Raw genomic sequence first — 13,232 nt, forward strand, 5'->3', positions numbered from 1 at the left:
TCCACCTTTTAGAGCTGGGATGTAGCATGAATGAATGAATGTTGGGTGGAAGGAGACAGTTTTTCACACTCGGGGTAAATATTTACGCTGGAGCTGCAGCAGAAGCATCCTTAGCGACATTTGGAGCCGAGCAGACGTCTGCTGCGATTAGACGCATGCCAGTCTGGAACTGTTGGCGTCTGCCGTACTGTCTTAGCCAAGCTATTGACTGTGCGGTAAAAACGGAGACACAAATGCACTTGCTTGGTTGCAGTGGAGCTGCTCAGGCTGTCTGTTTGAGTGTGGAGCCCGTGGGCTAAGCTGCAGCGGCCCACGCAGCCCTCCCACTCGCAGAACACGTTTTAACAACATTTTAATTTCTTGTGCTTCCAAGCAAAGACCAGGAGCTGCGGTTCAGTGCTGGCTGGCGTTATCTTTCATTAAATGGTCAATAAACTGATGAGTGTCTCCGTATGAGAGCAAACAATGTCAACATAATGACAGTTCAATTTCTTCCGATAATGATTATTAGACATTTTTAATGAGCAAAAACAAACATTGTCTGGATGACATCATCTTTTTTATGGAGCGGGAAAGGAGACAAATAGTGAAGAACATTTGGTTGGGGGAAGGGAGGGAGCAGGTGTGTGTGTGTGCGTGTGCGTGCGTGCGCGTGTGTGATATAATGGCACATTATCTGCATCCCCTCCCCCCCAACACCCTGCTCTCCCCCCTTATCCCCAGCACCCCTGTCTCTCAGACACACACACAGAGGTGATGACAAACAAGGTCATCTGTCGTCTTTGTTTACATTAATTGATGATCATACAAGCTAATGGTGTATGTTCTATTGACAAGTTTGACAAGGCCATGTGTTGGTCCAGGAGGGCCAGCAGCTGATCCAGGAAAAGCCGGAGCTTAGCCAGATGGTCCGGAGGAAGCTGGAAGAGATCCGGGAGTGCTGGCAAGACCTGGAGAGCACCACGCAGGCCAAAGCCCAGCAGCTCTTCCAGGCCAACAAGGCTGACCTCCTAGTGCAGAGCTACCACAGCCTAGACCAGAGGCTGGGCCAGCTGGAGGGACAACTGGCCTTTGTGGACCGAGGGCAGGACCTGAGCACCGTCAACAGACAGCTGAAGAAACTGCAGGTGTGCATCGCCGAAGACTTTTCATCAAAAGTCATTGAGCATTTAGGGGCTGTAGTTACATGCGCAGCCAGCAGGTGGTTCACATGTTCATCCTCATTTCACCATCTTTGCTCTCCCACAGCATGCTGCTTTCAGCTTCCTTTTAGCAGGCTGCCATTAGCTGTGCTTTACCTCCTCCTCCTCATCCTCACTCCATCCTGCCAAGGGTACAGTAACCTTCACTACATTTTTCTTTTGGCCTCCATGCTCAATTCTTCAGGGCAGTAAAACTTGCAATACCACTGCCATCCTCAGCTGCAGTATCGCCGCCCCTATCATTAGCCTTCCTTGAGCCTTCCTAGCCCAAGTGATTTGAATTAGCACTCATGCTAAGGAAGTTAGCATTTCCTTTTTTCTTACAGCATGGATGACAGAGGCACGTGCTGCCCCCTGTTGTTGTGGAATGTGATCCACTATATTAGGTACAGTGGTGCTATTTAACAAGGTTCTATACGCCTCCTCAGACCATGGAGTCCCAGATGGAGGAGTGGTACAAAGAGGTGGGGCAGCTGCAGGTGCAGGCGACCTCCATACCGCAGCAGACACAGGTCAAGGAGACGGTTGCCGAGCAACAGGCGGCGGTGGAGGCCCGCATGGTGCGCCTGATCGAGCCCCTGAAGGAGAGAAGACGCCTCCTGCTGGCGTCCAAGGAAGTGCACCAAGTGGGACGGGACCTGGAGGATGAAATGGTGGGTCCTGGTCTAGCTGTAAATATGGACATGACGTCTCATACATGTTATGACGTGTGATTGTGTTGCAGTTGTGGGTGCAGGAGCGCCTCCCACTGGCCTTGAGTCAGGAGCACGGCTCCTCCCTGCAGTCGGTCCAGCAGCTCATGAAGAAGAACCAGGTAAGACCATCCGGATCGCCCTCAAAGTGGGCATGCGAGATTTGAAACATGCCTCTCACTCATGCAGACACTCCAGAGGGAGCTTCAGGGCCACCAAGTCCGAGTAGATGAGGTCCTGGAGAGGGCAGGGATCATTGCCTCCATCCGCAGCCCCGAGGCCAACGCGGTGAGGGCAGGCCACGAGCAGCTGGCACAGCTGTGGGCTTTACTCTGGGCCGAGACCGAGCGAAGGCAGCTGGTCCTGGACGCCATGTACCAGGCGCAGCAGTACTACTTCGACACGGCCGAGGTGGAGGCCTGGCTGAGCGAGCAGGAGCTGCACATGATGAACGAGGAGAAGGGGAAGGTGAGGAAGAACATCCTATCCAGTCCAAATATGTCAATTAATAACATAGCAAGGAACAAACCTTTTCCTCGTCCCCTTCATCTCGTTCGTTCCAGGATGAGCCGAGCACTTTGCAGCTGCTGAAGAAGCACCTTGTTCTGGAGCAGACCATCGAGGACTACGCAGAGACTATTGGCCTACTCTCTCAGCAATGTCGGCAGCTGCTGGAGATGGGACACCCTGACTGGTTAGCTCATGCACGTAAATAAACATTTACAGTATACTAGTACTAAAAATCTTATTACATATATTTTGTGTGAATCTCACATTCTCAGCGAGCAGATCAGCAAGCGGCAGTCGCAGATCGACCGCCTGTACGTGTCGCTCAAGGACCTGGTAGAGGAGAGGAAGAGCCGTCTGGAGCAGCAGTACTGGCTCTACCAGCTCAACAGGGAGGTGGACGAGCTGGAGCAGTGGATCGCTCAGAGGGAGGTGGTGGCCAGCTCACCGGAACTGGGCCAAGACTTTGAGCACGTCACTGTAAGCACGGCATCATAGTAAAATAATAATTGACTTATATGATAATTAACACTGAACATAAGGCATCACTACTGATCTTTTTTGCCTCAGATCTTTTTTAAATTGTATTTTCATACCTGTTTTTTGTTCTTACTTTATTGTGAAGTCTCCTCCTTCTTTGTACCACCAGCTGCTCCAGGAGAAGTTTACAGAGTTTGCGTCGGAGACGGGCAACGTGGGCCAGGAGCGAGTGACGGCCGTCAACCAGATGGTGGATGAGCTCATCGACTACGGCCATGCCGAAGCTGCCACCATCGCCGAGTGGAAGGACGGTGTCAATGAGTCCTGGGCCGACCTGCTGGAGCTGATGGAGACCCGGGCGCAGATGCTGGCCGCCTCACACCAGCTGCACAAGTTCTTCTCTGACTGCAGAGAAGTGAGAAGGAGGACGAGTGTTGTTCATCACAAATTATCGCCATTAAACAACTGACTAGTTATTAATTTGTCATCTCACACACAACACTTTAGCCTCTAAAATTCAGAACGCCATTTCTGCAGGTTCTGTGCCAGATTGCGGACAAGCATCGCAGGTTACCAGAGGTCCGTGGTCGTCAGAGCAGCACGTCCAACACCAGCACGCTGCAGAGGCTCCTGCACAGCTTTGAGCAGGACATCCAGCTTCTGGTCACACAGGTACAGCAGCTAAAAGTTCACACGTCTTCCTTCCTGGCACAGCCTGGTGCTCCTAAGGCGTCCCCCCTCGTGTCTTTCATCAGGTGCGCCAGCTGCAGGAGAGCGCCGCCCAACTTAGGACGGTGTACGCAGGCGAGAAGGCGGAAGCCATCGCCTGCCGCGAGCAAGAAGTCATGCACTGCTGGAAGGAGCTGCTGACGTCCTGCGAGGAGTGTCGGGTACAGATCACCACGGAGACGGACAAGCTGAGGTTCTTCAGCCTGGTCCGGGATCAGATCATGTGGATGGACTCTATCATCTGTCAGATCGGGACGGGAGAAAAGCCGAGGTAGACATACAGTAACTCGGTGTCCGTGATGGTGTCTCTCTTGAACTTGTGGTGATGTGTGTCATCATCGTCTGCAGGGATGTGTCGTCTGTGGAGGTATTGATGAACTATCACCAGAGTCTGAAGAGCGAGGTGGACGCTCGCAGTCAGAGTGTGATGGAATGTATTGAGATGGGGAAGACGCTCCTGGCTGCTCGAAACCCCGCAGCCCAAGAGGTGAGATCAACATGACTTCAACAGGGTTTTCATACAATATAGCATACTGTATGTGTCAAACTCTGGCCCGGGAGCCAACTCTGGCCCGGGAGCCAAATCTGGCCCGCGGAACTGTCTGGAAAATAGCATTGTGTTGGCCCACCTCGTGGACCTTATCAAACAAAGTGCTTACAGCGATCTGCGTAATTGAGCGATTTCTCTGGTATAAACTACTCCTCTGGAATTTTTATTTTAAATGTGGAAACAATATTGTGTGTAGCACGAAATTCACAACCATTCTTAATAAGGGTGCCAGATTCAGACCAAAAGTCTGAATAATTTAACTGTACATGACTAAAAACGGCAGCACTTTAACTATTATACCCTGTCTGTACAAAATAACAGAGGCATCAGACAGTCAAAAGTGATAAAAACTACAGCAAAGCATGCTGGGAAATGTGTAATCTGCCCATTGCACAGCTGCAAACTTTTCCGGGTTACACATATCGCGTATTGTGATGTTTTTGTGTTGATATAAAGTAGTGTAGCTTTAGCCTGGACATTGAGAAAATGACGGAGGTGGTCGATCTTTATTGAAACGAGCATCCACGGCAAAACAACTATAGTTGTATATCTGCAGACATCTGCAGACTATCGGAAAGTAGAAATTACAAGCAGGAATGAACCGACACAAAAAAATGCATATTTCCCCCACTCCCATGTTAAAAAAAAAAAAAAGTCCATCCACACGAGTAAAGTTGTATGTATCCCACCTTACAGGGGTGCATTGTAATGTTTGTTCCAATTCCGACATTTTCTCAAAATCTGACCATACTACTATTTTTTTCAGCCTGATTTATTGAGGCATGTCCTGTCATGTTCGCAACAAATGAGCATCTGTGTGTGTGTGTGTATGCATTTGAGTGTGCTACATTCACCAATAATGTTGGTTAAAAGGACAAGAAGGTTTAAAGGTTTTAATATTTTCAATTTGCAGAAAAACACAAGTGTTGAAAATTTCAAGATAAATACTAAGAAAAATACAAAGTTGGGGGCTGCGATTGGCTGGTGACCAGTCCAGGCCTCACGAACAAAGTCAGCTGGGATAGGCTCCAAAATACCCCCGCGACCCTAATTGGGATAAGCGGCATAGAAAATGGATGGATGGATGGACAAAGTTGGGGGGGTGTGGTGAGGGTTAATGTCCATTTCGGTCCACAACCTAAAGTAGGCTTTGATTTTTGGCCCCCTGCACGATGGAGTTTGACATCCCTGCAATATATGGACCATAACACACATTGAATGAATCAATGAGAGGTTGGACTTGTTTGCTTCCAACTCTGTCGGAACGCTTTGGGGAAGGCCCTTGTTCCCTGGTTACAAAGCAAGGTCCAGAAAGGCATGTTTGAAGGAGTTTGCTGTGTAAGAACTAGAAGAGGTCCAACATTAGTGGCCCCCTTGTAGAAAGTCTTCCCAGAAGAAAGACCGCCACATTTGCTTTACTTTCCACTTCCTGTAGGTGTCTCAGTACTTTTGTCCATGTATTGCATGCTGTGTTTGATTCTTCTTAGTAGAATTGTCCATTAGCCTAACCCAGTGCATCTCAAATAGACCATTGTATTTGTTATTGGACTTCTGTGCTTGTCACAGATTGTCAATAACAAACACTATGTTCAAGCATGAGGGTGTCCACATGTGCACTTGGCACCAGGACACCCTAGGCCGAACTTCGATGATTGACTTTGTAGTTGTATCATCGCACTTGCGGCCATGTTTTGGACACTCGGGTGAAGAGAGGGGCGGAGCTGTCAACTGATCACCACCTGGTGGTGAGTTGGCTCCGATGGTGGGGGAAGATGCCGATCAGACCTGGCAGTACCTCTGGATTGGCAGACCAGGGTGGTTGTCCTCCTTTTTAAGAAGGGAGACCGGAAGGTGTGTTCCAACTATCGTGGGATCACATTCCTCAGCCTCCCTGGTAAGGTCTATTCAGGGGTTCTGGAGAGGAGGATCGGTCAAATAGTTGAATCTCGTATTCAGGAAGAGCAGTGTGGTTTTCGTCCTGTTCGTGGAACTGTGGACCAGCTGTACACTCTCAGCAGGGTCCTTGAGGGTACGTGGGAGTTTGCCCAACCAGTCTACATGTGTTTTGTGGACTTGGAGAAGGCATTCGACCGTGTTCCTCGAGGAATTCTGTGGGGGAGTACTTCGGGAGTATGGCGTATCAGACCAGCTAATTCAGGCTGTTCGTTCCCTGCATGACCGGTGTCAGACTTTGGTTAGCATTGCAAGCAATAAGTCGGACCCGTTCCCAGTGAGGGTTGGACTCTGCCAGGACTGCCCTTTGTCACGATTCTGTTCATTATTTTTATGGACCCAATTTCGAGGCGCAGCCAGGGTATTGAGGGGTTCCGGTTTGGTGGCTGCAGGATTGAGTCGCTGCTTTTTGCAGATGATGTGGTTCTGTTTGCTTCATCGAGCCGTGACCTTCAACTCCCACTGGATCGGTTCGCAGCTGAGTGTGAAGCGGCCGGGATGAGAATCAGCACCTCCAAGTCCGGGTCCATGGTTCTCGCCCGAAAAAGGGTGGAGTTCCATCTCCAGGTTGGGGATGAGAACCTGCCCCAAATGGAGGAGTTTAGGTACCTCGGGGTCTTGTTCACGAGTGACGGAAGGATGGAATGTGAGATCGACAGGCGAATTGGTGCTGCGTCTGCAGTGATCCAGACTCTACATCGGTCCGCTGTGGTGAAGAGAGAGCGGAGCCGAAAGGCAAAGCTCTCAATTTACCGGTCGATCTACATTCCTACCCTCACTTATAGTCAGTCATGAGCTTTGGGTAGTGACCGAAAGGACAAGATTGCGGGTACAAGCGGCCGAAATGAGTTTTCTCCGTAGGGTCGCTGGGCTCTCCCTTAGACGATAAGGTGAGAAGCACTGTCATCCAGGAGACACTCGAAGTACAACCGCTACTCCTCCGCATTGAGAGGAGTAGCTCGGGTATCTGGTCAGGATGCCTCCCGGACACCTCCCTTGGTGGCTGTCTGACTGGTAGAAGGCCTCGGGGAAGATCCAGGACACGTTGGAGAGACTATGTCTTGCAACTGGCCTGGGAACGCTTCGGGATCCGCCGGGAGGAGCTGGACGAAGTGGCTGGGGAGAGGGAAGTCTGGGCCTCCTTGCTTAGGCTGCTGCCGCTGCGACCCAATCTTGGATGAGCAGTAGAAGTTAGATGGATGGATGGATGTGAAAAAAGAAAATAATTGAGAACCGCTGGGCTATAATCTCTGTCTGGTGTACGGTGCGCCTCTGTGATGATGACGTTGCTGATGTTGCCTGCAGATCAAGGAGAAGCTGGACAAGGTGGTTGCTAAGCAACAGGAGCTGTCTGAGAAGTGGGACAAGCACTGGGAGGTCCTACAGCAATGTGAGCACACACTGCAGCCCACAACTACACACAGACACTTTTCCCCCCTTTCTGGCGGTTTAGGGTCCAAACACTGACAATCATTAACCAAATAGTGAGATGTCCAGAACCTACACATTGTGTGAATTTAACCAGTTGTCTCACGTTGTTGTTGTTGTGGTGATGTTAGTGCTGGAGGTCCATCAGTTCGCTCAGGAGGCAGTGGTGGCAGAGGCGTGGCTGACGGCGCAGGAGCCGCTGGTTAACAGCAATGAACTCGGGGCCAGCGTCGACGAGGTGGAACAACTGATAAGACGACATGAAGCCTTTCGGAAAGCCGCCGCAACCTGGGAGGAGCGCTTCAGCTCACTGCGCCGCCTCACCACGGTATTGCATTCTTGCTGTTATTGTGAATTACATGCGTAGGAAGGAGACACTTATAATTGACATGCTTGCATACATGTAGACTGAGCAATTTAGGGGTTCATTCCAGTGCCCGCCTTAGTCAACATACACATTCGAGCGCTTTTTTCTGACATAAAATTGAAAAGCGAAAGGGGTCATTTCCATAAAAATTGTTCGACATGTGTTGTATTATTGTTAAATTCCTCATTATTGCTAAGCAGAGTCTGTTACACAGCATTAAAACATGCACACAGTGACTTATTGTTCTGTGCAAAATTAGCTTAACAATGAAAGGCAGTATTAACCTGAACCTTTTTTTCTCTTCTTAGCAAGTGTAAGTTACGCATTTACGAATGCTTTATTTTTCTTGTCGTCAAGACACACAAGGAAGTCAGCGTAGCAGCTCTGTTCGATAAAAGTATAAAATATTGTAATGTCGGCGGAATGAGGATGAGGCAGGATGACTGAGCACAAATCAGCCTTTTATTGGCGTATACAAAACAGTGCTGTATATCTTACAGCAAGACGTGGCTCAGCAACTCTTCTTCTCTCTTGGGCTGGCTCTAAATAGCAGGGAAATGCCACTGCCCCCTATAGCCCAACCCCTGAATCACAGCTCAGAACCATACACAATACTCCCGTCGCTATACACTAGGTCCCCAACTTACGAACATCCGACCTGTGGACATTCGGAGATACGAACACAAGCTGACTGGTCTATATTTTCATGTATTTTGCCTTGTAGTAACTCAATATTTATACTGCTACATGCTTGACCAGCAGAGGCCACTGTGACACTGCTAATGGGACCAACAGGTAGAGGAAGAAGGTGGGGAGAGAGTGTAAAGGAGAAATGCAAAGCTAAGTTGTAGCTGTACGATGCAACCGGACAGAGCGTGTGATTAAGGTTTATGAAGAGTTAATAGGCCTGCTTAATTCTACACCACCCACAGAACACTACCTCTTTTAGAAGAGTCTAATGACGACGACGATTTGTCCTTTTTTCAATAACTCCTCCTCCTCCACCACAACGACGTATGCTCGACCACTCCTCTTCAAAGGTAAATAACATTTATCATTATGTATTATTATATCACTTTTATTATTGTTTTTTTCATTAATTATCCTCGTTTAATATTACTACTGCATCCAAAATATTATATACATATATATAATATGTAAATATTATATATTTACATACATACGCATATATGTATATATGTATACACGTACATGTAGTACCTATATCATTGGTAAATTACCTTTTGTTGGACTTACGGACAAATCGACTTGCGAACGGTCGTCTGGAACCAATTGTGTTTGTTAGTTGGGGACCTAGTGTAATATCATAGGGAAACAGAAGAATCCAAACAAAAATATGCACAAATGGAGGAAAATCATGTCCTGTCTCCAGTTGGGGTGTCACGAGACAAGATTTTAACTTTTAATAAAATTACAATTAAAAAAAATATATATGACAATATATTGCGATACACTAATATAATTTCTACTACGTTACACTCTTCTGCACTCTGTGCGTATACTACTGGCCCCGCCTCCACCACCAAGACAAAGTGACTGTCTGACTGACAAAAGGGTTCACTCCGTTCATGCCGTTGTTGTATGGAACAAACACTGCAACGTGCTGAAACCAATGCACAACTCTCTTCCCGCCTGTTTGCAGGCGGGAGACGAGGAAAACAGACAAGCATGCACATGGCAATGCTATATTGAAGCCAGCAAAAATTACCGAGTTCATTTTCATTTATTGTGTGATTTTTGTGCCCACGAGAAATCTTGTCACGTTTTAATATACACTCGTAGTCTCCGAGGAAAGTCACAAGTAAATGCAAGCAATGTTTTGTTTCGACTTCGGCAATTGCTGATATTGATGTTGGTCAGCCAGTCTGAGAGGCGTCGAGATACGCGGGTACTTACCACATTTCAGACCAAAATCTGAGGTCCATGCAAGAATCTCTGGTTAGTAGTGGTTCTTGAAGCTAAAGCCAAGCCACCCGCTGGTAGATGATAATGTGGTTCTGGTCGTGTGCGCAGGTGGAGAAGCTGAAAGCAGAGCAAAGCAAACAGCCAGCAACCCCTTTACTGGGTCGTAAAGTCTTCCTGGACCCACAAGAAGCCACACCAGCCCCCTCCACCCTTCCACGCCTCCCGCTGTCCCCCGTCATGAGACAGACCATCTATGAACAAAACGAGGCCAGCACCCCTCCCTCGCCCTTGCCCACAACCCCCACGCCCTCCCCGTCTGCCGCCGCCCGCCGGCTGGGCTCCACAGTGGCCAGCTACATGCCTGTGATGAACGCCAGTGGTTATCGTCACGGGGGTGTGATGGGTGTGGCCGCAGGGCTCCGCCAACCCGCTCCTTCCTCCATTTTGTCCGTCGCCACAGCCGCTATGCTGGTCTCGGCCAATCAGGCGCGAGAAAGCACCAGCAAGGTTCGCCTTCAGCCGTCAGCAGAGGTGGATGCGAAACCGTCTCCGTATCTACGGCAACCCAAAATCAAACACCTGGATGACGCGGTGACGCCGCTGGTAGTGGCCAGCAGGCTGGAGAAGGCCAGGGAGAAAGGCCGGGAGATCATGACCGAGAGAGCCGAGGTGGCTGTCATGGCTGAGGTGGTTCTCCAGGAGCCAAACCGGGACAGGCTCCACGGAGACCCTGCCAGAGGGCCTCGTCCCTCCAGAACTAACCCTGAGCCGCAGGTCCAGACTCACACCTCCCACAGGGAGCACAGGTTGGAACGCCAGCTGTCCAGCGAGCAGCTGATCCAAGCCCGCAGGGATGAACTTCCTCAGGAGGTTTGGCGGGAACAGGCAGAGCGGCGGGAGAGGCGGACTCTGGAGAGGCAGACGTCCAGCGAGCAGGAGGGCCACGGGAGCCTCGATGGACGGAGGAGGGACCGACACCGGCTGGAAAGGCAGGAGTCCAGTGAGCATGACACCGGGAAGGAACAATCTGACAGACGCTCAGGGGGAGGGTGAGATGTTGGATCAGGTTTTTTAATGCTACTGATGCTTCTTTAATGTCCACTAAGTGGTCCAGTCCAGTTCACCATCGTATGGTTTGGAAGTCTAAACTTTAATAGCGGAACAGTTCTTGTTTTGTGTATTTTCTGTTTTCCATAAGAAGGGTGGCAAAAACATGGAAACATGAAATTGTGTACTGAAGTGAACCAAACTTTACTGCTTGGTGGAAACAGAAGCAGTCATATTGACAAAAGCTAGTATAAAAGGACTTGGTTGTGCTGCTTGGTGTCAATAAATGTGCTTTTTTGCACAGAGAGAGGAGAGCCACCATGGCAGAAATAGTGGAGCAGCTTCAGGAGAGAGAAGCAGCACAGGTTGGAGATTTTTGCAATTAGTAAAAAAAAAAAAAATGCATTTTTGATGTAAATATCTTCATCCTGCTGACTGCGCCCCCTCCAGGCCCGAGGCGAGGTGCCACGCCTGCCCAACGGCCTACCAGAGAAGTCTTCCCGTCCCGACCGGCCTCGAGCTCGGGACAGACCCAAGCCGCGGCGCCGACCACGGCCCAAAGAGGCGGGAGACACGACGCGGCGGTCCCGGTCGGCTCCTGCTCAGAGTGGCCCGGCGGCCCCGCAGCCGCCGGCCCACAGCGCTCACCACGAGGGCTTCCTCTTCCGCAAGCTGGACATCGAGAGCCTGAAGAAGAGCACCAACAGGTGGGTCTTCTGGGCCCTGACGCCAGCAGCAGCACATCTGCATGATGCAATGTGTTTGCTGCACTGGTTAAGTCATTTTAAATAATGATTGCACACACCTAGCTGCCTCCTCCAGCGAGAACCAACGGTCTTGTGCTCTGCCGCCCCCTTGTGGCTCGGCTGACCTGACGCTCACAAAAAAAGCACATCTCCCACCATGCACCACCATGGCCTCTTGACGCATGGACAAAATGTCTTCCACGGACATTCCCTGAAATGTGCATGGAAGCAGGGATGTCCGTGTTTCGAGTCGGACCACCTTGATGAAGGTTCACAGTTTTTAAAGTTGTTCTTTAACCAAACTTTTCTGCTTTCTGGTTCCGTCCTCACTGCTGCTGGCTGCTGCCCCCCCTCCATCACCTCTAAGGTAAGTCCTATTTAAGCTCCGCTTACTTTGCCCCGCTCGAGCTGTATGTAGCCCCCCCGCACGTCCTCCCTTTCCCCCCCTTGGCGTCCGTCTTGTGTTTGTTCAGCAGTGTGTTTTCTCCTCCTCCCTTCTTGGTGTTGGTCCTTCTCGCCCACCTACCTGTAAGCTCAGGTGAGTGAGGTGTTAGCTTAGCAGCGGCTACACTGCAGCGCTCCCTAACTCGTCGCGTCTCCACCCCCTCCTCCTCCCGCCCTCTCGCCTGACCCCCGACCCCACCCCACTCCTCCCACCCGGTATTCTCGCACCTCAGCAGGTCCTGGGTCAACTTGTACTGCGTGCTGAACAAAGGAGAGTTGGGCTTCTACAAGGACGCCAAGAACACCACCACGGCATACAACAACGAACCGCTGCTCAACCTGGCCCAGTGTCACTGTGACGTCACCAACGGATACAAGAAGAAGAAGAACGTCTTTACGCTCAAGTAAGACCTGTTTATTCTCACTCACATCCTAATACGCTAGTTTGCTCCAGCCTGGGTGACAGTAACTCTCTGTCAGCTTAAAGACTCCAACTAGTCCAGAAAGGTTTAGTGGGCCCTAAAAGTCTCCAATAACTCTTTAGTCTGTAACAAGAAGTATCTTGTATACCCCAAAGTCTGTAAAGACTTTTCAACTTGTCGAAAGTCTCAGAAGATGGTCCAATGGTCCAGACAGTCTTTAAAGACTCTTCACTTGGCCCAAAAGGCTCCAAAGACTAGTCAGTTGGTACAAAAAGTATCCAAAGACTTGTCAGCTAGCCCCCAAAAGTCTCTAAAGAGTCTTCACATGGACCAGAAAGGCTCAAAAGACTCTTCACTTGGACCAAAAATGCTCTAAAAACTATTCAGTTGGCCCAAAATAATTTCTACTAACTGTTCAACCCCCGTCCAAAAGATTTTAAAGATGCTCCAGCTGATCTAACTCATCTTCAGTTGAGTTTCAAAAGACGCTTCACTTGGTCCAGAAAGTCGCCAGTCTAAAGACTCTTCAGGTGGTGCAAAAATGTTCTAAAGACTGTCAAGCTGGTCTAAATAGTACTTAATGACTCTCCATTTGGTCCAAAAGGTTTCAAGAGACAATTTGGCCCAAAAAGTCTCTTAAAGACTATTCGGCTCATCCAGAAAGTTTCTAAAGGTTCTGCAATTGGTCCAAAAATCTCGAAAGACACTTCAGTTCATCCAAAAAGTCTTTAAAAACTAT

General features: G+C 49.5%; 1 protein-coding gene across 5 annotated transcripts in view; it reads left to right on the forward strand.

Annotated features, from left to right (window-relative positions):
* The window catches only part of LOC129191211 (spectrin beta chain, non-erythrocytic 4-like), a 38,701-nt gene that overhangs the window by 21,556 nt on the left and 3,913 nt on the right, over positions 1 to 13,232 (forward strand). For 4 of the 5 annotated variants that reach the window (XM_054794338.1, XM_054794341.1, XM_054794340.1 and 1 more), the window contains 16 exons: positions 864 to 1,127; positions 1,631 to 1,855; positions 1,927 to 2,016; positions 2,084 to 2,362; positions 2,458 to 2,588; positions 2,677 to 2,881; positions 3,051 to 3,296; positions 3,419 to 3,553; positions 3,637 to 3,881; positions 3,959 to 4,097; positions 7,419 to 7,503; positions 7,673 to 7,869; positions 9,943 to 10,883; positions 11,186 to 11,246; positions 11,332 to 11,588; positions 12,305 to 12,475. In XM_054794338.1, coding sequence (XP_054650313.1) covers positions 864 to 1,127; positions 1,631 to 1,855; positions 1,927 to 2,016; positions 2,084 to 2,362; positions 2,458 to 2,588; positions 2,677 to 2,881; positions 3,051 to 3,296; positions 3,419 to 3,553; positions 3,637 to 3,881; positions 3,959 to 4,097; positions 7,419 to 7,503; positions 7,673 to 7,869; positions 9,943 to 10,883; positions 11,186 to 11,246; positions 11,332 to 11,588; positions 12,305 to 12,475 — 3,671 coding nt within the window. The remainder of the gene's footprint in view (positions 1 to 863; positions 1,128 to 1,630; positions 1,856 to 1,926; positions 2,017 to 2,083; positions 2,363 to 2,457; positions 2,589 to 2,676; positions 2,882 to 3,050; positions 3,297 to 3,418; positions 3,554 to 3,636; positions 3,882 to 3,958; positions 4,098 to 7,418; positions 7,504 to 7,672; positions 7,870 to 9,942; positions 10,884 to 11,185; positions 11,247 to 11,331; positions 11,589 to 12,304; positions 12,476 to 13,232) is intronic. The other variant, XM_054794342.1, reaches the window with a different exon arrangement.

Source organism: Dunckerocampus dactyliophorus, chromosome 12, assembly GCF_027744805.1.
Source record: "Dunckerocampus dactyliophorus isolate RoL2022-P2 chromosome 12, RoL_Ddac_1.1, whole genome shotgun sequence".
NCBI lineage: Eukaryota > Metazoa > Chordata > Actinopteri > Syngnathiformes > Syngnathidae > Dunckerocampus > Dunckerocampus dactyliophorus.